This window comes from Natator depressus, chromosome 3, assembly GCF_965152275.1.
Source record: "Natator depressus isolate rNatDep1 chromosome 3, rNatDep2.hap1, whole genome shotgun sequence".
NCBI classification, from domain to species: Eukaryota; Metazoa; Chordata; order Testudines; family Cheloniidae; genus Natator; species Natator depressus.
This window is the reverse complement of record NC_134236.1, coordinates 82256716-82283799: the sequence shown is the minus strand read 5'-3', so window position 1 is coordinate 82283799 and position 27084 is coordinate 82256716. Positions and strand designations below refer to the sequence as shown.

Here is a 27084-nt window from a genome sequence, read left to right as displayed (position 1 = left end):
TCCTCTCACATCCCAACCCACTACCTCAGCCTGGAGCCCCCTCCTGCACTCTGAGCTCCTCATTTCTGTCCCCAGCCAAAGCCCTTACCCCCCTTCCTACAACCCAGCCCCCTGAGCAAACCCGGTGAAAATGAGCGAGCGAGTGAGGGTGGGGAGAGCAAGAGATGGGAGTGGGGTGTGGGGGGAATGGAGTGAGCGGGGGCAGGGCCTCGGCAAAGGGGCAGGGCATGGGTGGTCGGTTTTGTGAGAGTAGAAAGTTGACAAACCTACCAGGTGCTTGTAAATTAAGATACATGGAGGCAGGAAGAAAGTGGCTACTCCTAAAAAAAAAAAAAAAAAAAAGCTTAGAACTAGGTGTTTTAGCTGGAGTTGTTAAGGTGCAATTGCCTCAGTTTATGGTTTTTGTAACCTTTGTTCAAAGTGAACAGCAGGAACTGTGTGCATATTGTGAAAAACTAAGAAAGAACTCCCTGAATGTTCAGCTTATTAATTTAATTCTCAATGAAGTAAAAATCCAGTCTAGGACCAGGTATACATGGACCCCCCCAAATCTTTTCAATCAAGTTAAGCTAACTCAATTGAAACTCCTCTCAATATCAATGTACACACAGTTTAACATTTTTAACATGATGTGACCTGGCCGTTATATAACCTAGGTTTTCTGCTACGCTAGGATGCAGTTCCCTAATTATACTTGGCCACCATTTTGTCACTACTGAGTTACTTTGACTGAAAAATACTTGTTGTTTTCCATGACATGGCCGTAGAAGGGATTTATTCATCAGGAGTGAGAAGAGTGAAAGAAACAGGGAGTTCTTTCCTAGTCTAGTTCATTCACAATGAAGTACACAGTTCCTGTTAACGTAGGGAAAAAAAGATAGCAAAACGGTAATTTTCATGTAGCATAGGCTACAAGATGATCAGCTCAGGCAATCTTAAAGGTTTGTCTAAATGAGCACTGGATCTCCAATCAGGCTAGTTCAACTGAGTTAGCTTAACTCAACTCAAGAACAGCTTTTTCCAGTGTGTATGGTCTAAGGTCTAAAAAACTCAGATTCTACTTCAAATGCTTGTGAGCTGGGACAAATTTTGCCCTCACTATATCTGGGCCATCTCACTGAAATCAAATAGCTACTCCTATGCAAGTCCACTGAGCAAAACAGGGTTTCACAGAGGTACCAAAGGGCAGAATTTGTTCTGAAGAATCTTTGCTACTGATGATGCATGGAAAGGAAAAAGCCCAGCTTCACTTTCAGACTCCTGTAGTAGTTTGTAGGACTGACAGCTAGAAATGAATGTTACTACTTATCAAAATTTGTTATTCGGTAGGATTTTCCTCATCCACACACTTTACTATTTGCACAAAAATGGCAAAAGGCCAACCACCCTATATCTAAGCAAAGATTAGTATTATTAAGTGTCATTCTGAAGTCTCTAAAACTTCATTAATTTTATCAAACACTTATTAATACTGTGACAAAGTTCCACAAGCTGTCTGTGACAAAGTTCCTGCTCTACCTTGGTGGGTCTTGCGCTTATTGGCAGATTTGCTCGCCTTGGAGCTTCACGGCAGCCCTCAGCTTGGCCGTTTTTCTGAACCCACAGTCTAGGTCAACTCCTCCTGTGTCTGACCAGGAGTTGGGAGGATTTGGGGGGAACCTGGGCCTGCCCTCTACTCTGGGTTCCAGCCTAGGGCCCTGTGGAATGCAGCTGTCTAAAGTGCCTTCTAGAACAGCTGTGTGACAGCTACAACTCCCTGGGCTACTTCCCCATGGCCTCCTCCCAACACCTTCTTTATCCTCACCATAGGACCTTCCTCCTGGTGTCTGATAATGCCCAGTCCTCCAGCAGTCTGCATTCTCACACTCAGCTCCTAGTGCCTCTTGCTCCCAGCTCCTCACATGCACACCACAAACTGAAGTGAGCTCCTTTTTAAAACCCAGGTGCCCTGATTAGCCTTCCTTAATTGATTCTAGCAGCTTCTTGATTGGCTGCAGGTGTTCTAATCAGCCTGTCTTAATAGTCTCCAGAAGGCTCCTGATTGTTCTGGAACCTTCCCTGTTACCTTACCCAGGGAAAAAGGGACCTACTTAACCTGGGGCTAATATATCTGCCTTCTTTTACTCTCCTGTAGCCATCCGTCCCGACCCTGTCATAATACATAATATAATAAACCTAAAGTAGAACCAACAATGAAAAAGACATTCTATGATGCATTATTCTTGGAGAGGTTATTGCTAGTTTGCACATTAATTTTCAATGGATCTCCTAGTTACCCATATGAATTAGCAGGAATCTACTCTGTGTATTATATATAATGGATTTTCAGACACCTAACGCTTGCCTTTTGCTTGTACAGAATTACACAAGTGACACTTTCATCAGTACAAGTTGGCAACATGAAAAGAACAAATTTAGATTTTCTGATGAATTCTTCTTTTTATTTATGAACTAGCCGACAAATTATTCAATAACCTTCCCTTTGAATCAAGGAAATAATTTCCCTAAAAACAAGAGAAGTATTTCCTGGAGTGCTTTGTGTATTAAAATTTATTCTAAGCCCTATTAAGTTGCTGGCTTGAATTCCAATTTATTGTGTATTACTGTTTGTTGGTTTTGATAAAGTCTTTGGCTTTGCCAACAACCATGGCAAAAACCTAAGGTGGGAGGTGAGCTTAATGGGTAAAGATATCTCGATCACTGTTCTGAGGGTTCAACTGGAGCCCAAAAACAATAGTATGATATTGACTGATGAACTTGTTCTTTGCCACTTGCCTGCTTGGCTCCTTTTCCATGTACCAGGACAAGTGAGATCTTTGTTTTAGGAATCAAGGAGGCTGGTGTAGTTATTTTATATGCAATCAATCACTTGCTCGATTGTTTTGAGAGATTTTTTTTTAAAAAGGAAAAAAATTGACATACTGTTACACCAGCATTGTGGCTAACAACTCAGTGTAGAATAGAAACATTCTGGTTATGGTTTCCATAACCGTATCTTATTAGTATGATTCTAATCTCTCACTAATTTTCCTCGTGTGACTCTATTAATTTGAATAGTATTATGCCTGAATAATTGTACTATTGTAACTTAAATCTGAATCAAACACCCCCCGCCCCCCGTATATTAATGACATTTGAAGACCAACCTCAATAATACAAAACGGTCACATACATACACGCATGGGAGTTGACTGATTCCTGCCAAAAAAATAAAATTCAATTTCTTGACTTTTGTAATTTAATCATAACTTTGCTCTATCATGTCTCCATTTTGTTATATAACAAAAGACAAGATGATTGGACCCACTTTGTAACTTTGTAGGGTGTTTCAGTTGCAAGGTCTTTTGTTTTTGTTAAATACAGGACTGGGTTCCATGTGAAGAATGAAAGCCCTACGTTTTAACTGATATCAGCAAGGCATTAACAACTGACTTGGCAGTTTTCATATCTAGGTACAGCAGTGTTCCAAAAAGGGAAAAAAATATCAAAACTTGTAAATACGTTAATCAATGCTTATTAAATAGTAAAACTTTATCACTCACTCATGCTTCAAGAAAGCAATCTGACATTTAATTTCACAGTAGCTGTTTTCTATGAAGTTGGTACACTAAAAATCTCTCAAAGATAGTGATGCCACAAGTAGAGACATTTCATTCTACTCCAAAATTAAGTCTCAAGCTGGCTTCTAGAGCAATACTGATTTTATCCCCTGATGATAATGCATGGTTTTGCTATTTCAAAATGGTGCTGAGCAGAATTCTGTATTTTATCTGTATGTTTCTACAGAAACATATACAGAAATAGCCTGTTGAAGACAACATAGGATATGTTGGGTTTTCCATCATTTGCAGTGTAAGTCATAACTGGATGTAAATAATATGCTACAGCTCAAATACAAGTTACGGGCCTCATGCAGAAATTACTGGGTGAATTCTTATGGCCTATTGCTACACCAGTGGTCAGACTAGATAATCAAAATAGCTGTTTCTGGCCTTTAAAAAACACACTATGAATCTTAGATATATATTAGTACTACAACTAGGAAAATTCAGTTTTCTTCAACTAATAGTCCGCTGTTTACTTCTGTTTATGGGAAAGTTAGTTTCTCTGCTGAGCCAGATAGTTTTAAAATAAGTTGTGACAAGAAAGGCATTACACAACCTTGACTTGTAATATAGTAGTTGAAACAGTTCTCACACTAGACTGAAATAATTAGTATCTCTCTTTCCACCACTTTACTGACATGCAACAATACTTATGACAAATAGATGAGTAACGCTACTGGAGAAAATGAACATGAAAAAGCAAATACACTAATGCATTAACTAACTGGCATGCACTGTTTCCTGCAAAAAGGTAAAGTTTTTCCAGGGAAGGAAAGTAGGGAGTGTAGGTGAGTGTGTCACTTTACTGTACTATGTTATTTGTTGGCTTATACATATTTCATGAAAATACAATCAAAAAGGGAAAAAAGTCATAGTCCCTGTGGAAGATCTCCTCAAGCCATTTCACACAACCCCAGCAGAATTTATTCCAATGTATAATACTCATTTGCTAACTTGCAAGAGTTCACGAACAAGGGTTTTTTACAATAAAGTTAAGAACACATTAAATGTTATATTCCTTCTTTTCCAAAATTGTCATCTCCTCTAATGTTTTTGATTCCCCCTTACCTTTCTTGACATTGTTGTTAATGAAGTGATAGATATTGAAATTGCTGAGGGAGTTTGAGAAAACTGGCGATCTGGACATGATATTGAAGACAACTGGTTTTCTTGAGCAACATAGTGTCTATCTGGTATGTCAGAGTATCTGAAAGGAGAGAAAAACATTGGGTATTTAATAAATGCTAATAAAATAAAGTCCAGGATATGCTTCCTCTGCTAAATTCTTAGGCCTGGTCTACATCTAAAACTTAGGTTGACCTATCTAGGTCACCCCAGGATGTGAAAACTACATGTCTTGGGTGTGAATTGAAATCCCCCATGTAGACACTGCTAGGTTGATGGAAGAATTCTGTCAACTTAGCTTCCACCTCTTGAGAGGGTAGATTTAAGACAGAAAAACCCCTTCTGCGGTTATAGCAAGCGTCTACACTACAGCAACGTAGCTGCAGCTCTGTCACTGTAGTGCTTGTAGCGTAGACGTACATTTATATACACCTCCTTATACAGCCCCCTAAAGTAATCTTTGTCCCTGTTAGTGTTTACATCCCTCAGATATTTGTAGATTTCATGCTGTTTTGTAGCCAAGCCAGCGATTTTTATTTAAGTCTAATGTTTTCTCAAAAGCAATCCCTTTTTTTAAATGTATTTATTTTGCGGGGTTGCTCTTCTTTGAACTTCTTCCAATTCATCCGTGTCTTTCTGGTAATGAGACACCTACAACTGTATGCAATATTCAGTGGGGGGCAGTCATACCTGAGAAGAATTATTATCCCCTTGTTCTGTGATGCAATCTCTGTGTACACAGCCCAACACTGCACAGGGCTGTTTGGGTCCATCATGTACTGCACATTCTGCTCACCTAACTCCTACAAGTAGTCTCATCAAAAAGTGGGACTGCTAACAGGAAGAGAGTTTGGCCCTAGATGAGCATGATGGTATGTCATTTGTGCACATGAGCACAAAGTAAAACTAAGCATTCAACAAAGTAAAGTGACTCAGTTTTGAATATGACAGAATATAAAACACAACAGGTCCAATTTTGCCCACACTTACACCCATACCACTGTCTTGATTTCAAAATTCTGAACCAAGAGGACTTACAAAAATTTCATTTCACAGTGCCCCACTAATGGAGAAATGAGACATTTTAAAAAATTTAAATCCTTGGTTAGCTATATTATAAAAATAGATGATTCCTGTAACATGAGATGCTTTTGTGCATCCTTGGAACCTGGCTAGTGAGGCAGTGCAAGGCACCCTCTTATCCCCCTGTGCAGGCAAAAGGGAAAGAGTTTCGCAGAGTGGTTATGTCCCCTCCCTGGGCAGGGCAAGAAGAGATGGAGCCAGCACAGTTGCACTGGGTAACACACAGAGTTTACTTCCTCCTTCTCCTCTCCCTCCCCCAGAGCAGTAGAGGAACTGAGAAGGAGACTGTGATACTCCTGAGTCACAGTCTTCTGCCCAGGTTGCTCCTGGAGCAGTGGAACAATGCCTGTTACTTTGCGCTCACAGCAAAGTCACACCTTAGCCCTTGGAGAACAGCAAATCCTGCAATTATGGTGCTTTATCAACATAGTAAAAGCTTCCCTTCCCTAGAGTGACAGGTGTAAGAGAGAGAAGATAGGGTTGTTTCTGAAAGCTTTCATCTAATATTTATTCTGTCTTGGATTTTTTTTTAACTAACTCATTTTCTGTAAGTGATGCGGAAGTCAAGAGGCTAAAAACTCCAAGCCTTTATTCCCCTCCTGGCTTGAGTCTTTCAGATATACATAATGCAACCATGTATGTTGCTGATGCAGGCTGGAAGGTCAGCAGCACTACAAGGGCTAAATCCCTGGCTGTGTTGCCAATATTTCCTCCCCACAACTCCTTGTCACAATGCTTTCCAAAGTGCCAAGAGGGTAGAAGGGCCCCAGGCTGCGTTTTGTTTTTGTTGGATTTGGGGCAGAATTTTGAAAAAAACACTTGGAGAAACATGCAAGTACTCCTAAACCCACACTCAAACAAACCAACCAAAAAACTCAACACATACAATAGGGTAATTCCCCATCATCACTGGGCCCTTTCAGTTTTACACATGGGTATAGGTAGGCTTGGCAGAATTCGATTTAAAAAAAAAATTATGACTGATCATGTTTATTTCTAAGCTTTTTTCTATTTTTATCTATTAAATTTTCAGTTGTGGGAAATTATGGTGGGGGTCAGACAATTATTTGACAGTAGACATTGAGATTCAAAAAGTTAAAGGTTTATAGCCATTAAAACACAAGTTGTCAACATATGTCAAAATACATAAAGTAAATATCCTTAAATCAAACTCTAAGTTCTCAAGCAGCATTTCTTATTTTGCCTATCTGTAAATTTCAATTATAGATGGAAATTTTTTCATTGGTGGGTGGGTGGATGTTGAAATTGACATTCGCCAATAAAAATCTAATCCTTCCAAGCCTAGCTATAGAACAGACTGCACTGATATCACTGGTTGATGATCTCCTCCTAGCAATGGATAATTTTAAAGGTGTCCGTGTTGATTTTTATAAATTCTGACTGAGTTTTTGACACCACTGCCAACAGAGGTACTGTTAACATGCCAAACCAGCTTGGATTTCCTTCTTTGACAGGGTAACTGATTTGGTAGATGGGAAAATGCAGTGGACATAATATACCTGGACTTCAGCAAGGCTTTTGACACAGTCCCACATGACATTTTGGTAAGTAACCTGGAGAAATGTGGGCTTGGCAGAACTACCATTAAGTGGATACATAAATGGTTAAACAACTGCAGACAATAGTTATGTTAATGGAATTATGTCAGATTAGAGGGAAGTCTCAAGTGGGGTTCCACAGGGATCTGTTCTGGGTCCGGTGTTGTTTAAACATCTTTATTAATGACCTGGATGTAGGTATAGAGAGCATCCTGATCAAGTTTGCAGATGACACAAAGCTAGGAGGGGTTGCTAACACTTTGGAGGATAGAGCTAAAATTCAAAAGGGATCTTGATAAATGGGAGAACTTGGCTACAGACAACAATGAAATTCAACAAAGACAAATGTAAGGTTTTGCACTCAGGGAAGAAAAACCAAATGCATAAATATAGAATGGAGGATAACTGGCTTGACAGCAGCGCTGCTGAGAAGATCTGGGAGTTGTGGTGGATCACTATCTCAGCATGAGTCACTGTCAGCAATGTGATGCTGTTGCAAAAAAAAGCAAATGCAATTTTAGGTTGCGTTAACAGAGGCATAGCATGCAAGTCATGGGAGGTGATAGTGCCACTCTACTCGATGTTGATTAGGCCTCACCTGGAATACGGTGTCCAATTTTGGTCACCAATGTATAGAAAGGTGTGACGCTCTGTACCTTGGCGGAACACCCAGCACCCACATATTCATCCTTGTAAAATGACAGTGTGGTATCCAATGCAAAGTTTGTCATGTCGGGTGTCTTCGGAAGGCTCATGTGTACTGAGCATTGTTGTTATAGGTCCGGATAACACCAGAGGGGAACATCACAAAAGGATGTAAAGAAACTGGAAAGGATTCAGAGGCAAGCAACAAAGATGATTAAAGGGATGGAATGCAAGCCATATGAACAAAGGCTGAAGGAACTGGGTATGTTTGGTTTGGAAAAGAAGAAATTGAGGGGGGACATGGATAGCGTCTTCATACACTTGAAAGGTTGCCATAAAAAAGATGGAGAAAAGTTGCTCTCTCTTGCCACAGAGGGCAGGACAAGAGGCAATGCGTTCAAACTACAGCATAGCAGATTTAGATTAAATCTCAGGAAAAACTTCCTAACGGTAAGAACAGCAGGACCATGGAACAGATGCCTCAGGAGGTCGTGGAAGCGCCTTCACTGGAGGTTTTCAAAAGGAAGCTGGATCGCCATCTGTCTGGGATGGTTTAGACACAACAAATCCTGCATCTTGGCAGGGGGTAGACTAGATGACCCTTGCAGTCCCGTCTAGCCCTATGATTCTAACATGCCTACAGTCGACAGCATTTAATTGCTTTAGATTAGCTCCACTACTATATGAGAGAATCCAGAAGTTGATAATGGGCAACTGCTCATCTGGGTGAATGTCTTCTCATGTCAAGTGTTGGAAGGTTCTGTTATGTCCCACTTTTGTTTACTGTGTATGAGGCCTCTGGTAGGGCTAGTCCAGATATATGGTGCAAGATGTCTGCAGTATACTGGTGCCACTCTGCTTCATGTCAAACTGATCTTACTAATGCAGTGGAAGAAATGACCCAGTGTCTGCAGGAGATCAGGGTCTAGATGAAGGCTAACTGGCTAAGACTCAATCCAGCTAAGGAGGAGTTAATGTTGGTAGGCAGAAGGAAGCAGCCTGAAGAATTGGCAAGTACTATATATTACTCCTGGGAGAATTCTGCACCAAAAAATTAAAAATTCTGCACACAAAATTTTAAAATTCTGCATATTTTATTTGTCAAAATAATGTGATATAATCATGCTGGTTTCAATTATTTAGGTAATTTATTTAAACTACAATACAATGGGTGGAGAATGGGAGTGAGAAGTATTGGAGGAAATCCCCAACCTCCCTTGCCTAATAGTAATGTAGCTAGGTTTGACCCTTTTATTTTGAGTTATTAGTCAGTCAACCAATATATGCGGCCACATGCTCAGTGTTACATCATAGGCAACTGAAGAGCAAGTAAGGGCTGGGGAATCAAACTCACAATTTATATTGGTTACTGACCATCACCAGAAAGGTCAGTAGCAAACAGTTCGTAGAGCACATTTTTTCAGTCCAAAAATTTAGACCAGTTCTAATCACTAAAGCACCATAAGCATTTATAAGGCCATACTGTCTTTCACAGCAGTCTGGCAATGTAAAGGAGCTTTAAAACTTTTACACCTGTTTTATACTCCTAGGGGAATTCACTAACAATGGGAACAATTGACGTAGCAGGCAGGCATTTACATTCTGCTCTGCCTGAGGGGACAGAGCCTGCCCTACGCCTACCTCCTCAAACACCCTGAAGCCCTGCCCCTCCATGCCAAGCATGCTGCAATAGCGCGCGCTCTCTCTCTCTCTCACACGTATGACTACCCAGACCCCCTCCCCCCATGGTGATTTATGTCTCTAGTCTACCAGCTGCTCTGGGTGCCTAAACCAACCTGCCTGTGCTGACAGGGAGGGGCATGTGACCACTCTTGCAGCTTCCCTTTGCTTCCCTGTCAGAAGTAATTTTCTGCGGGAAAGCAAAGACATCTGCTGGGGACATGAATTCTGCACACATGCAGTGGCGCAGAATTCCCCCAACAGTAGTATATGCACCTCTGACAGAAGGAGGGAGGTCACCATTTGTGATTCAGGTTTGAAGTTTAGGGCCTTGATTAGGCCTGAGGCTGCTATTAGAGCCTAAGCAGCTGTAGCCAAGAAGCTGTTTTATCACCTATTGATGAGGCAATTGTGTTTATTTCAGATGCTGTTTTCACCTCAAACAAATACCTGGGGATGCATCTTTAAGCCACTCAAAAACTGGAGCTGGTGGAAAATATGGCAGCATGCTTATTGTGTACTCTTGGTGTGAAGCGCCATTCAATGTCAGATATTCAAGAGCTACACTTTGAGTTTCTGAGTGGAATACAAGGTGATGGTTTAAACTTTTAAATCCCGGAGTGATTTAAAGTCCAGGTTACGTGAGAGATGGTATCTCTCTCCATGCCACACAGCCACAGTTTAGATCCTCAGAAATAGTCAAGCTACCTTCCTTTCTTATAAACAGGAGGGAATCAGCTAGTAGGACATTCTCCCAGAAATCCTCTCAATTCTGGAATACACTTCCTGTCTTGGTCTGTCAAAATCCCAAATGGCTGGGAGAAAGAAAAGAAAAGAAAAGAAAAAAACAAAAACCAGGATTTGCAACATGTCATGAAGGTTACCAAATCCTAGCAGATGTTTGCAAGGCCCATCTATTGTCTCAGACACCCAGGGTGGAGGTTTTTTAATCAGGAGAAATGAGGGGCAAGGTGTTTATAGGAGGGTGAGCAGTTTATTACTTGCTATTACATGTCTGAATATAAGATTGTAAATTTAATTATACTAAAGGTGCCCAGAGCCTGGGATGGGTGCTTATCTGAGCCAGGATACTGAGAGGGAGACATCTTGTTGCATAATAAATAAAAATTATAATAAAATAATAATTCAATCAATCAATCTTACAGCAGTGGAGCTGGAGCAGAGGCAGAACAGCAAGAAAGGGCTTGGCCGTTAAAACCCCAGTAGGCTTACAACCCCTGACAGCAACACCTCAAAAGAAGAGCTCGCTATCTTCCCTTTGCTACGCTGTGGCATGGCTTTGGTGCAAAGCATGAAGAAGCACTCTGTAAAAGGCTTTGAGAGGAGATGGGAGAAGCTTTACAGAGGCAGAAGATTCTGTTTGCCAATAAATTACTATTAAACAACAGAAGAGCTGACAACAGATACAGTGATCACAAGCCATTATATATAAATTGAAATGAGAGGTGTATGTTAGAGACAATATCCTTTAGCCTAGTAGTTCCAACCTTCCCATAATCACTTTTTTGTTTTGTAAATGTTTAAAAATGAATAAAAGTATTTAAGATAATAGAAACGAACACTTAAAACATTTTAATTCATGTTTTGAAAAGACTGATATCATACCTTTAGTTAAATGAATATTGAAAACAAAAATACATGGCAAACTGCTCAGTATAAAAAACTGGATTGCTGTTTTACTCATAAATTAATAATGTTTAATAGGCTGGCAACCTTCATAATTTTTATAGTGGTAGATTAGCAGTTTACACAACTTGGCCACCTACTGTCTGTCACTTAAGAGCACAGTCTTCAGGCTCTGCCCATTAGACCTTTTTTACATATGTCTAACTCCTAATCTGGATTGATTTTTATGAAACATGAAAGTAAACACACACACACACAGTTCCTACCCCTACTGCCTCAGGGTTGAATGTAGTTATAATTTGAAAGATTTCAGAGTAACAGCCGTGTTAGTCTGTATTCGCAAAAAGAAAAGGAGTACTTGTGGCACCTTAGAGACTAACCAATTTATTTGAGCATGAGCTTTCATGAGCTACAGCATCCGATGAAGTGAGCTGTAGCTCACGAAAGCTCATGCTCAAAATAAATGTGTTAGTCTCTAAGGTGCCACAAGTACTCCTTTTCAATTTGAAAGATGTAAGTGAAGCTATTCTGAAATGATAAGTAATTGGGTGATAGGCATACTAGTTTTGTAGCACAAGTGACAGATGCTTGCTATTCTTATTTGTTTCAGGAAAACTAAGTAAGAGAGACAGAATTCTAGTTTGTATGATTCCTGATTTTACCATAACTCCACAGTATAACAACAACAAGCAATCACAGTAAAGTCTGAACACTCTATACCAAAACTCTGCCACCTAATGGCCAAATTGTAGATTCATAAATATATAACTTGCATTTTCAAAGAACCTAGAGATGTAAAGGGCCTATGGTCTCATCTCCCTGCTGTGGCAGGATAATTTCCTATTGGTCACTTGACAGTCTTTTGCCCATGGATCTTACGGGCAAAGATTTTTCTGATACTCAGCCTAAATGTTCTTAATTTTATATTATTATTCTTAGTAATACTCCACTGTGTAACTCTAAATAATTCTTCCCCCTACTTGCTGAATTCTCACTTTTTCAATATTTGTAGGATTTAACCATGTTTCTCATGTAGTCCCCTCTTAGCAAACTCTTTAACTTCAATAGCTAAAGCCTTATCTCCCATTTTCTTACTCTTCTCTGAATTATCTCCAATTTGCCAATATCTTTCCGATAATGAGATGCCCAGAGTTGAACACAAATTTCCAGGTGCAGCAGGGGTGAAATTAATGTTAAACTCAAGTACAGAGGCCCAGCTCCAGACCCCGGCAAGGAGCAGGGCCTCGGGCAGAAGAGGCGGGGCAGGGTTCAGCCTCCCTCAGCCAGCCCATCCACACTGCATGGCCTGCACCGCACAGGCCAGTACTGCCTTCTTATTGGTATGCCGTACCGGCCCACTTTCACCCCTGAGGTGCGGTCACATCAGACCTACATAGAGGACTATTACCTCCTTGCTCTGTTATATGATGGCTTTGTGTATGCCGTTTAAAACTTTCTGTTGCAATAAAAAATTGCAAATTCATCCAATGTGCTGTAAATACATATGACATAACACCATCACTCCACCTTTTCTTCCCTTTCTATTTCTACTATATAGATTTGTACAAATCTATACTGACTTTTTCATTAGAAATCCCACCAGATTTCTGTTTATGCCCACTCAATCATAATCACTGTCTTTTAGTAGCATTTCTAGTTTTTTGTTTGTTTCCCACATGCTTTGCTTTGGTGTACAAATACTTTAGAATATTCATACACTTCTTTAATCTTTGTTTCAGAAGAGCTGCATCTTCTAATATCTGCCAGATTATTTGAATTATTCAGGCCTTCCCTTTATCCCCTAGTTTAAAATTCACCTAACAAACCCTCCCAGTTACTATTTTCAGGAGGCCAGTACCCCTTCTGTGTAAGTAGCAATCATCAAATCAAAAAAATTCTCATCCCAGAAGTCATTCCAATGTTCTATGTACCCAAAATTCTCTTCTCTATATCCTCAGTTATGATTTTTGAATTACAGTCATATAGACTTGTTATAAAGTTTGCCACTGGGTGGCACATTCACTGGGGTGCAAGATTTATCCAAATACTAAATAAATCCTACCTATGACCATCATTCCACTGTACCACAACCATGTGATTCCATTATCTCCCCTTAAGTATACAATTGAGTTTAGGTGAGGCAGAGATAGTGGGTAGGTGTCTACAGTCAGATTTTTAGTTACTCAACTGCTCTTACAAAGTACATCTGGATTTTTCTGTTGTAATTTTCCTACTCGCAATATCGGGGAGAACAAAACATTTTAACTGTATAAATAGTCTCTTGTAATGAAAAATTAATTATTCAAAAGTTTAATCTCTGCAGCTATCTAGAAAGTTTTCTAGATTTACTATAATCAAATGACTTGACACAGAAGATATTACAGTTAATTAATACCCAATGTAGGAGTGAAACAAATTGGAGCCCTTTTTGGCATTACTACCTATTATGGTAGCATCCAAAGGCCCCAATCAGGGTCAGAGCCCTGTACTATTAGGCACGGTACAAATTACATACATAGATATGATCCTTCACCTATAGAGCTCACTTGTATCTACTCTTCACACTTGCTGAACTAGATCATCATGCTCTGGCTGTACTGTGCATAAATCCACACTAAACTACCCTTGGATATCATAGTAATAATAATCTTGAAATGTTTATGGTGCTCTATGTGTTCAAAGCATTGTATGAACAATAATCTTCACAACCCCCCGCCAGGTAGGTGAATATCTCAACATAACATATGGAGAAACTAAGGCAGCGAGGTGAAGTAATTTGACCAAGGAGAGAGGAGTCAGGAGTTCTGATTTAAATCTCTCACTCATTCCTGTAACCCATGCTGCTTCTCCACATTTGTTATTACTGACCCACCTTTACTACCACAATACCACATAATAGTACTGCTTCCTGTACTCTTTTCTATCCATGGATCAAGTTATCCCCATATTCATGGATATATCTGAAGAGATATTTGTGTATCTGTGATATGTCTCATTTAAGGTCAGAAGTAATGCTCATTTAATTTTTTACCTACATGGACACATTTATGAAATTCTTTCCCTCTGCAGTGTTATTTGAGCATTAGATTTTTTATTCAAATGGGTATCTGAAAAACGAGTATAATCTGAATTACTTTATTCTCTAAAATCTCCTGTGACTTTAATTATTTTTGCTTAGAGTGAGTCCCAGTTTCAAAAATCATATTCAACTGGGTATTATTAAATTTGATATGGTAATAAGAGCAATCAGAAAACTCTTTATTTCTTAAAATAATGTTAGTGCTCATGAGAAAGTGAGAAGAAGATACACACTGCAAGGGAACCAGAGTGTGGACAGGTGCTGAGCAAGCCTGTCACACCACTTTGTCAATGCACCAAAAGCCTGATAAGCAAAGCCCTTTTATTTCAGTGCTCTTCTGAACAGAGATTACACGATTAGCCAAATTAAGTAGTGGTTTTATAACAAGGAAAAACAATGGGTGTTGTACTAACCAACTCAATCTCACTTGTGCTAAGCCCAACTGAAACCCAAGCCTTTGGCAGAAAAACAATGAGCTGCCTGCCTCAAGAATATAATTTACAAGACTCTGAAACAGGGAGTGAGACTTTATCTGTAATTTAATGAGGAATTGTGCATCACAGCAATTGCAACTAAAGGATCATTACTGAAGTTCAGAAAAGTAGTAATCTAAACATTTAGGATACTTAGAAAATTATTCCAAATTCACACTAGAGAATTTTAACATACTCTTTTTCAAGATGCCACTATAAGTAATGGTACCAGTTATAAATCTAGAAATGGAAATCTAGCTTTCAAAAGCTGCCTATTAAGACTCCCCTGAGATTTAAGTGGAAAGGAAAAACAATATTACAATTGGGCTCTTTCAGTATGAGCAACTGTCCTTTCATTCCAGGAATGGATGGTTAACTTTAAATTATATATTCAATTTTTGAAATATGCAATCTTCAGGGAACCATGGTAGTAAGCAATATGAGCTATACTGACAGGTTTCAGAGTAACAGCCGTGTTAGTCTGTATTCACAAAAAGAAAAGGAGTACTTGTGGCACCTTAGAGACTAACCAATTTATTTGAGCATAAGCTTTCGTGAGCTACAGCTCACTTCATCGGATGCATACTGTGGAAAATACAGAAGATCTTTTTATACACACAAACCATGAAAAAAAATGTAGTGGTAAACACCCAAAAGGTTTTCTCTTCCCCCCACCCCACTCTCCTACTGGTAATAGCTTATCTAAAGTGATCACTCTCCTTACAATGTGTATGATAACCTGGAAATGGCCCACCTTTATCATACACATTGTAAGGAGAGTGATCACTTTAGATAAGCTATTACCAGTAGGAGAGTGGGGTGGGGGGAAGAGAAAACCTTTTGTAGTGGTAAACACCCATTTTTTTTCATGGGTTGTGGGTATAAAAAGATCTTCTGTACTTTCCACAGTATGCATCCAATGAAGTGAGCTGTAGCTCACGAAAGCTTATGCTCAAATAAATTGGTTAGTCTCTAAGGTGCCACAAGTACTCCTTTTCTTTTTATGAGCTATACTGCTTCTCTGTTCTTGTTCCCAGATTTTATAATGGATTGTTTGATTTCAGGTTTCAAATAACTATACATGTCTTTTGCAACCAAAATAGCTTGCATTTTTTGCATTTTCCTGACTTTCACATGTATGGACACGATATTGGAGTTACATATGTACCGCCAACTGTAGAGTTTTTAGTAAGAATTTGTAAAAAATTATGATAACTTTATAACAACTTTGGCTTGAGAAACCACTAGTTACTCATATATCTATACTGAGCATTTGTGTGTGAAGATTTGTTAATGGCAAGGTACAATTCAAACAGATGACTATACTCTAAAAACACAAAACTTCTGAACAATTTGGGCAGGCCAAGCGCAGAAGCAAGCCTCATGTCCATAGGGACATAAACACTATGTTGTTCTGCATATTTGCTGTTATGTTTATAGCAATTATTTCAATACAGTTTCTATTTACCAAGCCTGGATATTGAAGACAAATTATTGAAATTTTCCCTTTTTTAAAATGTATTTTCATATTTCCCATAGTCTATTGGTTATTTAAAGCTAGACACAATGAGAGTTCCTAAACTAGAGTATGATAGAATAGTGAGTTGAGAAAAATATGGGAAATTATTGGATGTGTATGATGGGAGAAAACTCAGGAAATAAACAAAAAAGAAAGCAAAGTTTGATTATATCATATCTGTTCAGCAATGGCCTTTAAGAGCAGGGGCTAGAGAGAAGAAATAAGGAGTTGTAGCCTCCAAAGCTCCACGTTTAATTTGACATTTAAACTGTCATGATTACACTTCAGAAGCAACCCATTGATGTGGATAGCTCTGTTCACACTTCTCAGAGCTATTGTTTCAGGCTGTTTGCATATACAAGCAGTCATCTGTTTTGAAGGTTATCCTTCTATTCAGAAAGGCTTGTGGCTTTTTATTTTTTTAAAAATTAAAAGCTTAGATTATGGAGCACAAGATGGCAGGCACCAGGAAAAAGTACTAGGTTGCTGCAAATTGGCTCAGTTGGACCCCTGCTTATAAACGCTTCAGCTAAGAAGAGTCAGAAGACGGCTACCTGGGCCTCTCATGCCCATATAACCTAGTAGAAAATTCTCCAAAGTTTATATAAGAAAATGGGTCTGTCAGACTGGTGAGCATTTTGTAAAAAGGATTAAAACTGATTTTACTTGAGTTCTCTTCTGTCAACTCCTACCACTTTGCTTCCCTGCAGGTCAGCAGGGCTCCTGTTCCCTAAATGTATAATTTGTGTGTTCACATTGTTGCATGCATACTGTGAAAATCCCAGACCAGCGCTAGTCCCCTCCCCACCCCCCCAGTTCAGTTTTGAAAGAAGTAAATAAAAATATACCGCAGTTATTTTGGGAAGAAAAACCTTACTGACATATAAGGCAGAAAGTAGGGGATGGTTTGGAAAAGATAAGAGCGTAAAGGGGAAAAAATGAGGGTGAGAATGAATGAGAGATGATGGCTGGGGAAGAGGAACCGAAAAAGAACTAACTTTGTTTTTCAGCAGGTTCACAGTCCAATTTTTTCTAATTTAAAAATCGGAATGTTTCATTAATAAAATCAGTACAATTTAAGGATGCTTCCTGTTAACTAAATAGCAGCAATATCCTGGATTAATAAACTCTAGGGCATTCAGAAGCATTTAATCTCAGGGACTATTTGTTATAAACATCTCATCCTTCATCCTCAGAGTTTATTCATACTAGGACACAGTAATTCGCTTCTGAACAGGAAATACCATCAAGTTAATTATATTAAGTATATGGGATGGAGGCTGCGCCAAATGGCTCTAAACTTCAGTTACACAGGAAAGTAAACAGAGACTTTGCCTTCATGGCGAAAAAAAAAAAAAAAAAGAGGGAGCTTTACAGCGAGATGACGGTCTTGGTGTAAAGTACTAGTAGATACAAACTCTCTCAATATAGCTAGTTGAGGTCAACCTTACAGCCCCACCTCTTGTTTATCTCAACTAGCTACACTGAAATAAAAGCTACCTATGTCTCATCTCCACTAGGATCTTCCAGTGAGATAGTTATCTTGATGTAAAAACACACCTCTTTTGGGGATGAAGACAAAGCCACAAGGAACAAAATTACCTATGCCCTCTATAAGAGTTAGACGGGTTCCTTCAGACTCACCCATTCTTTCAATCTGAGCCTATCAGAATTACCCCTGAAACTGACCTACCTGTAAGAAGGAAAGCCCTCTATCTATGGAGAACAAATTCAGACATAGCCCTTCTTGCCGTTGATGTAAAGGTGTCAGTTATAAAATAATAAATTCTCTACATTGTGTCAAAGTGCATGTTTTGTTTTGTATCAGAACTGCTTCCCATGTGAAGTTATGGAATATAGTAATAAGTAATTTCTTTCCTTCTTTAATAATTAATTTCCCCAACTACATCCATCTCTGTCAATTTTCAGAGGGTTCTTTCATTGTCCTTGTTCACTTGGGCAAACAAATGCATACTCCAGAATTAATTCATCTTTTCTGTTGCTTGAGGGCTAAGTAACATCTTTCCTAAATGAACCGTTCACTTTGTGAACTCCTATGCAAAGCATTGTCTGTTGTGTAGTGTAGGTATGTTTTTTGGCTTAAGACTTACAGATCCACAATTCTGATTTAACAAATTACAAAATTAAGAATCACATACATACAGAGATGAATTGAACATACTGGTTATATCTGTCGCAATGCTATAGGAAGGATATTGCTGTTTAGGAGAGGCTGAAGAAGAGGGCTATGAAAATGATACAAAGTATTTAAATTATGAAGAATATCTAAGGGAGTTAACTTGTTCTCACTGGCCTGCAGCCATATCACCTTGGGCTATAAACTAATCTAATAAGCACTGTTTGACCCCGCTCAGCACTTAGCCAGAAAACCTTGAAGGAAAACCCAACTGGTGAAGGAAGTGTCAACTTCAGTTCTGTGTCATCACTGAATCAGTACTCAGGCATGGTGCTAGATGGCATTGTGCTGCTGAAGGTACCATCATTCAGACAGTATGTAAAACTAAGATCCGCCATACTTGCAGTAATTAAAAGATCTCATGACATTAATTCACAAAATAGGGTTTTAATCCTGGTATCCTGGCCAAATACCAGTTTGAGTAATTTCAGTCCTTTTACACTGAAAAAATTCCTCCAGTTTTAAATGGATAAGTCATGCTTCACTTCCTCTCTACTGCTTTGTAGGGAATCTGAGGTAATCTTCCCTTGACATATATCTGCCTGTAAAATTCTTTGAGATACATCATGATGAAATATAATTGGTCTCTGAAAGAGGAGCCCTTGAATTTGATCACTAGCTTTCACGCTTTTTAAAACTTCTATTTAATTACCTCAATATTAAAAAAATAAAAAATGCACATGCAAAGTGAAGGGCTACTCTTTTGAACACTAGTCTATAATTTTGAAAACAAGGAGTAAAATTAAACAGGCAGATCTACATCATACTAAGTAAAATAAACAATGTGGACTAAGTTACCAATAAGGGTTAGTAAAGTAAAATTGAAGAGAAAACTAGACTGATTTCTGAAAGAAGGGATTAAGGAATATGGTGAAAAAAAGCAAGGTGAAATTATGAGCAATCCAAAAGGGACAGATATATTAGGCTAGTTGTGGATTTTCTTCCCAAATTTAAGTACGTTCATAAATGAACGTGTCATGTAAATGTCTCTGAAAGTTTTAAAATAGGAATGGAGTGACCAAAAGGGCGTTTCTCTTCAGGAGTTTGAGACAGGAAGCTATATACATTTTCACTGAACTTTTAATAGTTTACCATCTCACCGGATTGTCTAGCTCAGGGGTAGGCAACCTATGGCACGTGTGCCAAAGGCGGCACACGAGCTGATTTTCAATGGCACTCACACTGCCTGGGTCCTGGCCACCAGTCTGGGGGGCTCTGCATTTTAATTTAATTTTAATTGAAGCTTCTTAAACATTCTAAAAAACGTTATTTACTTTACATACAACAATAGTTTAGTTATATATTATAGACTTATAGAAAGAGACCTTCTAGAAAGGTTAAAATGTATTACTGGCACGCGAAACCTTAAATTAGAGTGAATAAATGAAGACTCGGCACATCACTTCTGAAAGGTTGCCGACCCCTGGTCTAGCTCAATTTGGATCAGGGACTGAGACTTCTATCTATTTAGGGTGACCAGATGTCCCGATTTTACAGGGACAGTCCCAGTATTTGGGGCTTTGTCTTATATAGGTGCCAATTGCCCCCACCCCATCCCGATTTTTCACCCTTGCTATCTGATCACCCTACATCTATTGCACAGTGATGAGCATGTTGTTAGCATTTAAATAGATGAGTAATAAAGTAAACATCTCAAAAACACCAAAGTATGATCACTAAACATTTAATCATGTTTAAATTTTTTAAGTTCACATACCAACCTTTAGCCTGATACAGTTTCAAACAGATGAATTATGAAGCATGAGTTTTATCATTGAAATGTCAATAGAATAAAAACTATAGGGGTAATGGTGGAGCCAGTCTCAAGACTGACCACCCTTTCAGTCTTCTGAAATGTCTTACTTAGAATGGTTTGTTATGGAGTCACCTGCCAGCAACTCTGTAGTTATCCACTGCATGCCTTATTCCATTCTAACTCTACTTTAACCCACTTTTAACCTTCTGAAAAGATTTTTGAGGGCAATGGTCTAGAACCAGATCATCATTGATATTGCCTTGTTATTCGTAATCCCTCTGAGACAATTACATTCAACAGCATAGTTGGAGCAACCCAGAGGTAGCCACTCAGGATCCAGAGGCAAGACCTTTTCAGAGTTGGGTCCTAGATTTTCGAACAGTACGAGGTCAGAATGCACTTTACTCTGACCACCTTCCAAAGCACAAACACAACAACAGGAACCATGATTACTTTAAAAAATAAAAAAGTACAACTGATCAATCTCCAGAGAGATGACAGCAAAGGACATTATTGGTTAAGTCTCTACTAACCAGAACCAAAGTACTAAAGTGATTGGCATTCTATCAATAGAATAGATAAGGCAGAAAAATCTATTTTCATTGACCAAACTGAGAAAATTGCAGAAAATGAATGATAAAAATTGTGAAATGTAAATCAGAATTTAAAAATTTTCAGCATTAATCAGAGAAGATGATGTAACAGTCCCTTCTGGACTTAAATCTATGACTCAAAGCGGTTATGAGTAACATAGTATAGATTTTGACATATCTCCCTTTAAGGCGGCAAATTTCTCCACACAGAACTACCATTGGAGAGGTCAGCTACAAAACAGACTCTGAAATCTCTGTTGAGAGAGATATTTGATTATATGCAACACAGAATTGTATTTTTTCCAGTGTCCAACTATCCTTTTTTGGAATAGCACTCACTACACAGGAGGCACAAAACCAGAAGCAGACCAAACAAAATAGTCTAAGTATTAAACGTATATAGGTTGTCTTTCAGGAATTAAAGCTTCCTTTAATAAATTTTGGTGTTCTAGATTAATAAAATGCATATCTGAAATTTAAAACACTGTTCTGCAGAACATACACAAGGAAGAGACTCCATTGAAACCCTTTATCGGAAAAAAGTTCAATTAGAAGATAACACTCCAATCTCAAATGTCACCCTGAGCTATTACAAATCTCTTTCAGAAGGAAAAAGTAACAGAATCCACTTATATTAGTTGATGAGAAAATATGGTACAATAGAGACACAGGCGCTGATTTATATCTTGGCTTTGCTTATTAGCTAGTCTAATGTCCTAGCTCCCGTTTATAGAAACTTAGAAAAAGATTAATGACCATAGATGGGATCATATGCTTTCAAGAATGAAAGCATGTGTCTTACAGCCCTTATTTATGTGAATAAACCTTCCCTCCTCCTCCATTAAAGATGAGCTGCCAGAGCTAATGAAAACTGAGTTAATTTTTGATTTATGTAATAAAGGCCCCCATGAAACAGGCGACAGTGCTTTTAACACAGATATCTGGAATTAGCAACTTTCATTTCACATCAAACCTGCTCTTTCAAAACGTCCTAAATGTAGCCCTCCACAGAAAACTTATTTTTTCCATTATATTATCCCAAGTCCTTTACATTTTCATAAGTATCATATTTATTTGAAAATAAAACAATGAAAAGCAAAATCCTCTGTCTGTTAAAATGAAGTATGAGTGTTTTCTTAAAATAAAAAGCATAAAAGCAACATAGCCACATGAGTATTACGTTAATACACAAATCAGTAAATGGTTTCTTATGATGAAAGAGAAATGAGATGAAAATTAATTCTTTATGTTTAACTCCTCTGTTTTTTAACCTAATTCTATTTGTTCAGTCATTCTTTTTACATTTATACTAAGTAAACAATCAAGAGTTGGCTTTAAAAGTAGATTTTCTACAGAAGCCTTGCCAGACATTCAGGAAACTACCTTTGTTACAAAAGACTTTGCCAGTTCCCAGTAAAAGAACATGAACGTTTAATTAAAGCAGGGCTCCAGTCCACCTTACTTTTCAGATCTCAGACAGACACACAAGATTGCTGTGGATTATCTTCTTACATCTATGTACAGTGCAAAGTCCCATCTTGAATGCCTGCTTTCTAAAACAGACAAAACTATAGCCAACAATAGAGAAAGATGTAAAGTGATTGGCATGAATGTTTTTTTTGACATGCATCTTGTTACTTCCAAAGGTGGGAGGATTTTTCCCAATAAATATTACATTCTAATTAGATCTGAGTTAAAGGACTATGGAGAGGCATGAGAGAAAGGCTGGACAATTAGCAGCTAGCTGAAAGAAGCAGGTTTTTACAAAGGACTTTGGAGAACAGCAAGGTTGCTTGGCATGTTGGAGAAGGGAAACAGTTCCAGGCATTGGGAAGTGTCTTGAAAGAGTTAAAGAGATGATAGTGAGAGAAGACTGATGTTTCTGAGGGGTAACAGATCAGCAGGGGTATTCTTAAAAAAAAAGAACACAAAAGAAGAGGCACTCTGTAGTTTGTCCTAACAATAGATCCCAAAGTTTTTAAATTTTTTAAATTAAAGTGTTTTTGCAAACACTGTGGGTCAAGATGGTCTTTTGATGTCTGTGCTTGTGCATTTCTGTCCCTATAAGGTTAACCAGAGATAAGGATTTAGTATGAACAGTGAGTCCAACAAGTCAGGCAATTAGAATGTAGCAGGCAGGTAAATGGTGATGAATAAAGATGTTAAGAGGAAGTAATGGTTGAAAAGTATTAATATTTATTTTTTAATATTTGCATTTCAGTAGCACTTAGAAACTCTAGTAAGGAATCAGGGCCACATTGTGCTAAGTGCTGTACAAAAAACTCTTTAAGGGCATGTCTGATGAAGATGCTCTATGCTGACAGGAGAGTGCTCTCCCGCTGGCATAATAAAACTCTGCAAGCGGCAGAAGCTTCGTCGGTGGGAGAAGCTCTTCCGCTGACATAGCACTGTCCATGCTGGCACTTATGTCAGTATAACTTATGTTGCTCAGGGAGGTGGTTTATTCACACCCCTGAATGACATGAATTCTGCCCATATAAGCTGTAGTGTAGACATAGCTTAAAAACGAAGACAATCCTTGTTCCAGAAGTGAATAAATCCAATGGAGGGCGGATGGTCAGGGAAAAAAAAGATAAGATGATAGTTAAAGCAGCAGCAGTCTCAGCACACCAGCTGCCTAACTAAAGCAAAGGCCTTGCCAGCACTGGGAGGCAGCATATGGCAAATAAGAGAGATTTCTAATGAGAAGTTTCAGCATAGTATGAATGAACATCAAAGCCAAGTTGTAGTAGATGAGCAGGCTGGTTGCTTCAGGGAACCTGTAATAGGAAATGCATTGTCATAATCTTTCACATCAAGTTCACAGGATCCAAACTGGTTTAGATCAATAATGGTCAAAAACACATTGCCATCTCTAGTAGCTTGAGAAGCACTGCCATAGGCTATTTTTTTTTCCAGTGTGCACACAGACCGGTAGCCAATGGCCGGTCCGCGGACCGCCACTTTGAGTAGCACTGGCCTATGGTACATTGAATGTACCGGTGATCTCATTCCATTACTAGTAGTGACCACTGGCAGTCTTGGAAAATTCATGAGCAGCCCTGGAGCTCAAAATAACTGATCGAGGGTTAAAGAGAATACCACAATAGAATTGAATGCATGTGAAATTCCTTACTTGAACCAATTTGCATGGATTAACAAAATGAATAATGATCTCATCTTCTAAGAAGGGGGAAAAGAGAAGTTTGCAGATGCCAAGGAACAAAACAAAAATAAAATCACAGAGAGAGAGAGCAAAGTTAAATTTTGATCAACAAAAAACTATCAATATCCAGCAAAAACACCGAGGAGCCACAAGGATTCCTTGCTGTTTTTGCTGATACAGACTAACACGGCTACCACTCTGAAACCTATCAATATCCAGGTTATTTTTTAAAATATGTTTCAAAACATATTCAATTCCTTTTGTTGAGAAAGGTAAAAAAATACATAGCAGTGCATTTAGACAATTGTGCAGTATTTCACTTGCAAGAAAAAATTGTTTCCTGAATTTCTCCAGACAATCCTCTTATTCCCTGAAGCATAGAATTTGATTCTTCTTTCATAGTTTTCTTACTAATTACAGCATTTGTAGCAACAAATTATCCAGACATTTTCTAAACCCAGATGGCGTATTTGACTTCATGGACACATGTGGCAGTGAATTCCACAAGCTGTCTACTGTGACAAACTTCCTGCTCTACCTTGGTGGGTCTTGCGCTTATTGGCAGATTTGCTCGCCTTGGAGCTTCAGCTTGGCCGTTTTTCTGAACCCACAGTCTAGGTCGACTCCTCCTGTGTCTGACCAGGAGTTGGGAGGATTTGGGGGGGAACCTGGGCCTGCCCTCTACTCTGGGTTCCAGCCTAGGGCCCTGTGGAATGCAGCTATCTAGAGTGCCTTCTGGAACAGCTGTGTGACAGCTACAACTCCCTGGGCTACTTCCCCATGGCCTCCTCCCAACACCTTCTTTATCCTCACCATAGGACCTTCCTCCTGGTGTCTGATAATGCTCAGTCCTCCAACAGTCCGCATTCTCACTCTCAGTTCCTAGTGCTTCTTGCTCCCAGCTCCTCACATGCACACCACAAACTGAAGTGAGCTCCTTTTTAAAACCCAGGTGCCCTGATTAGCTTTCCTTAATTGATTCAAGCAGCTTCTTGATTGGCTGCAGGTGTTCTAATCAGCCTGTCTTAATTGTCTCCAGAAGGTTCCTGATTGTTCTGGAACATTTCCCTGTTACCTTACTCAGCTATCTGCTTTCTATGCTCTCCTAAAGCCCCCTGGCCTGGGCTTTTTTTACTTTTTGACCCTGCTTCGTTTCCCTCCTCCCCCAACCGAGCCAGACGCTTTTTCTTCGTTTTTTTTTTTTTTTTGCTGTTTTTCTTTGCTGCCGTTCGAGTGCTGGTCAGCTGCCAGGTTGCCTGCCAGCCCCCCACGCCTGCCCTCGGACGCTGCTATTGCTTCAGCTGAAACCCCCGGAGGAGCAGGGGGACTGCCGACTCGCTCCCCGGAGGAGGGGAGTGGAAGCCCCCAGACCCAACCGTTTTGCTGTTTGTTTGTAGACCTGTAATTAACCGACAAGTTATTTTTTTTCTTCTTATCTACTTGGCATTTTTGGAATGCTCCACAAAGACCAGGAGAGAAGACAGCTGACAGAGAAATCGCCCAGGGAAGCTACAAATCATTGTGGAGGGGGCCGTAAGACTGAGTAACTTTCGAACTGTACTTTTGTGTGGGGGGAGTTTCACTGTGTCTTAATTGCGTTTGTAGGGGCACAGGGGGTGTGGCATGGAGCTGTCCCCCGATCCATCAGTGCCCCCCCCCAACACTACTACAACTGTCACAGCCCCCCGCCGTCCGTCCCTGCTGGCAACTTGCCATCTGTCTCTGGATTCAGCTGCTTACTCTGAATTTAGTCATCCGGACCAGACACAACAGCCGACCAAACGAGACTCTTTGGACAAACGCGCGTGGGTCCACGTTCCCTGCCCCCGTCCCCGGACTGCCCACCCCACAGTTTGCCCCTACTACCTGACCCCAACTCCTGTTTCCTCCCCCTGTCCAGTCCAACCCATTTGCCCCCCCCTCCCCGCCTGCAGCCCAGCAGGAGAAGTGGTTAATTTGCTTCCCACTCCTCCTTCTGGTGTCTCCCCGCCTCTTCCTGCTCACGATGGCGGGGAATGAGACGGGTGAGGCTCCTCTAACAACCTCAGCTACCCCTCCCCCACCTACTCCCCTGCCCAACCCCCAAGCCTCCCCCCCACCACTGCTGCCAAAACACCTGCCACCGCCCCCGCTGGGGCATCGGCAGTAGGAGGCACCGGGACAACTACTGCCGCTGCTACGCCCACCGCCCCCCCAGATTCTAGGAGAGCCCCCCCAGTTGGCTGGAAAGGCCAGGGTGTGAAGAAGGGAAAGGGCCCTGCTACAACCACCAGGCCCTCCATGGCAGGGGCTGCTCCCACCGCTGTGGCCTCGTCATCGACCATGGCATCTCTCCCCGCTGTTGCCTCCACCAGCTCTGCGAGCGTCCCTCCCCCGGCCCCCAGGGCGTATGCCCGGGCGGTAGCAGCCCCCCCACCGCCTGCCGCCTCATCATCTCGCCCGCCCACCGCCTCCGCTACCATGAATAGCGGCTGCCATGACCAGGAAACATGGCCTCCGTTGCCTCCTGGTGCCCGCCTCGCCCCACATGGAGACATACGTGCAGGCATTGGCGAGGGTGGTAGGACCCACGGCTATTGTGGCGGCCTCCAAAATGTACGGGAAGGTAGTCTTTTTCTTAGCATCGGAGGCTACCGCCCAGGAGGCGGTGGAGAAGGGCCTGGCGGTGGCGGTTCATTCCCCTGGAACCACTAGAGGACCTGGGCGTCCGCCTAGTCCTGACCTCCGTCCCTCCCTTTCTACCCAATGCCGCCCTGTTACCTGCTCTCTCCACCCTGGGGAAACCCGTTTCTGTCATCAGCCCTCTCCCGTTGCGCTTCAAGGGCCCCACCCTCCGTCACGTCCTTTCGATCCGCCGGCAAGTGCAGCTTCTACCGCCGCCAGCGGCGCGTGACGGAGAGGCGCTCGAGGGGTCCTTCCTAGTCCCCTACCAGGGAGCCCGCTATCGGGTCTTTTAC

General features: G+C 40.4%; 1 protein-coding gene across 1 annotated transcript in view; it reads right to left on the bottom strand.

Annotated features, from left to right (window-relative positions):
- The window catches only part of CRYBG1 (crystallin beta-gamma domain containing 1), a 145698-nt gene that overhangs the window by 89765 nt on the left and 28849 nt on the right, over positions 1 to 27084 (bottom strand). Inside the window, exon 2 of the mRNA XM_074948185.1 lies at positions 4674 to 4812. Coding sequence (XP_074804286.1) covers positions 4674 to 4812 — 139 coding nt within the window. The remainder of the gene's footprint in view (positions 1 to 4673; positions 4813 to 27084) is intronic.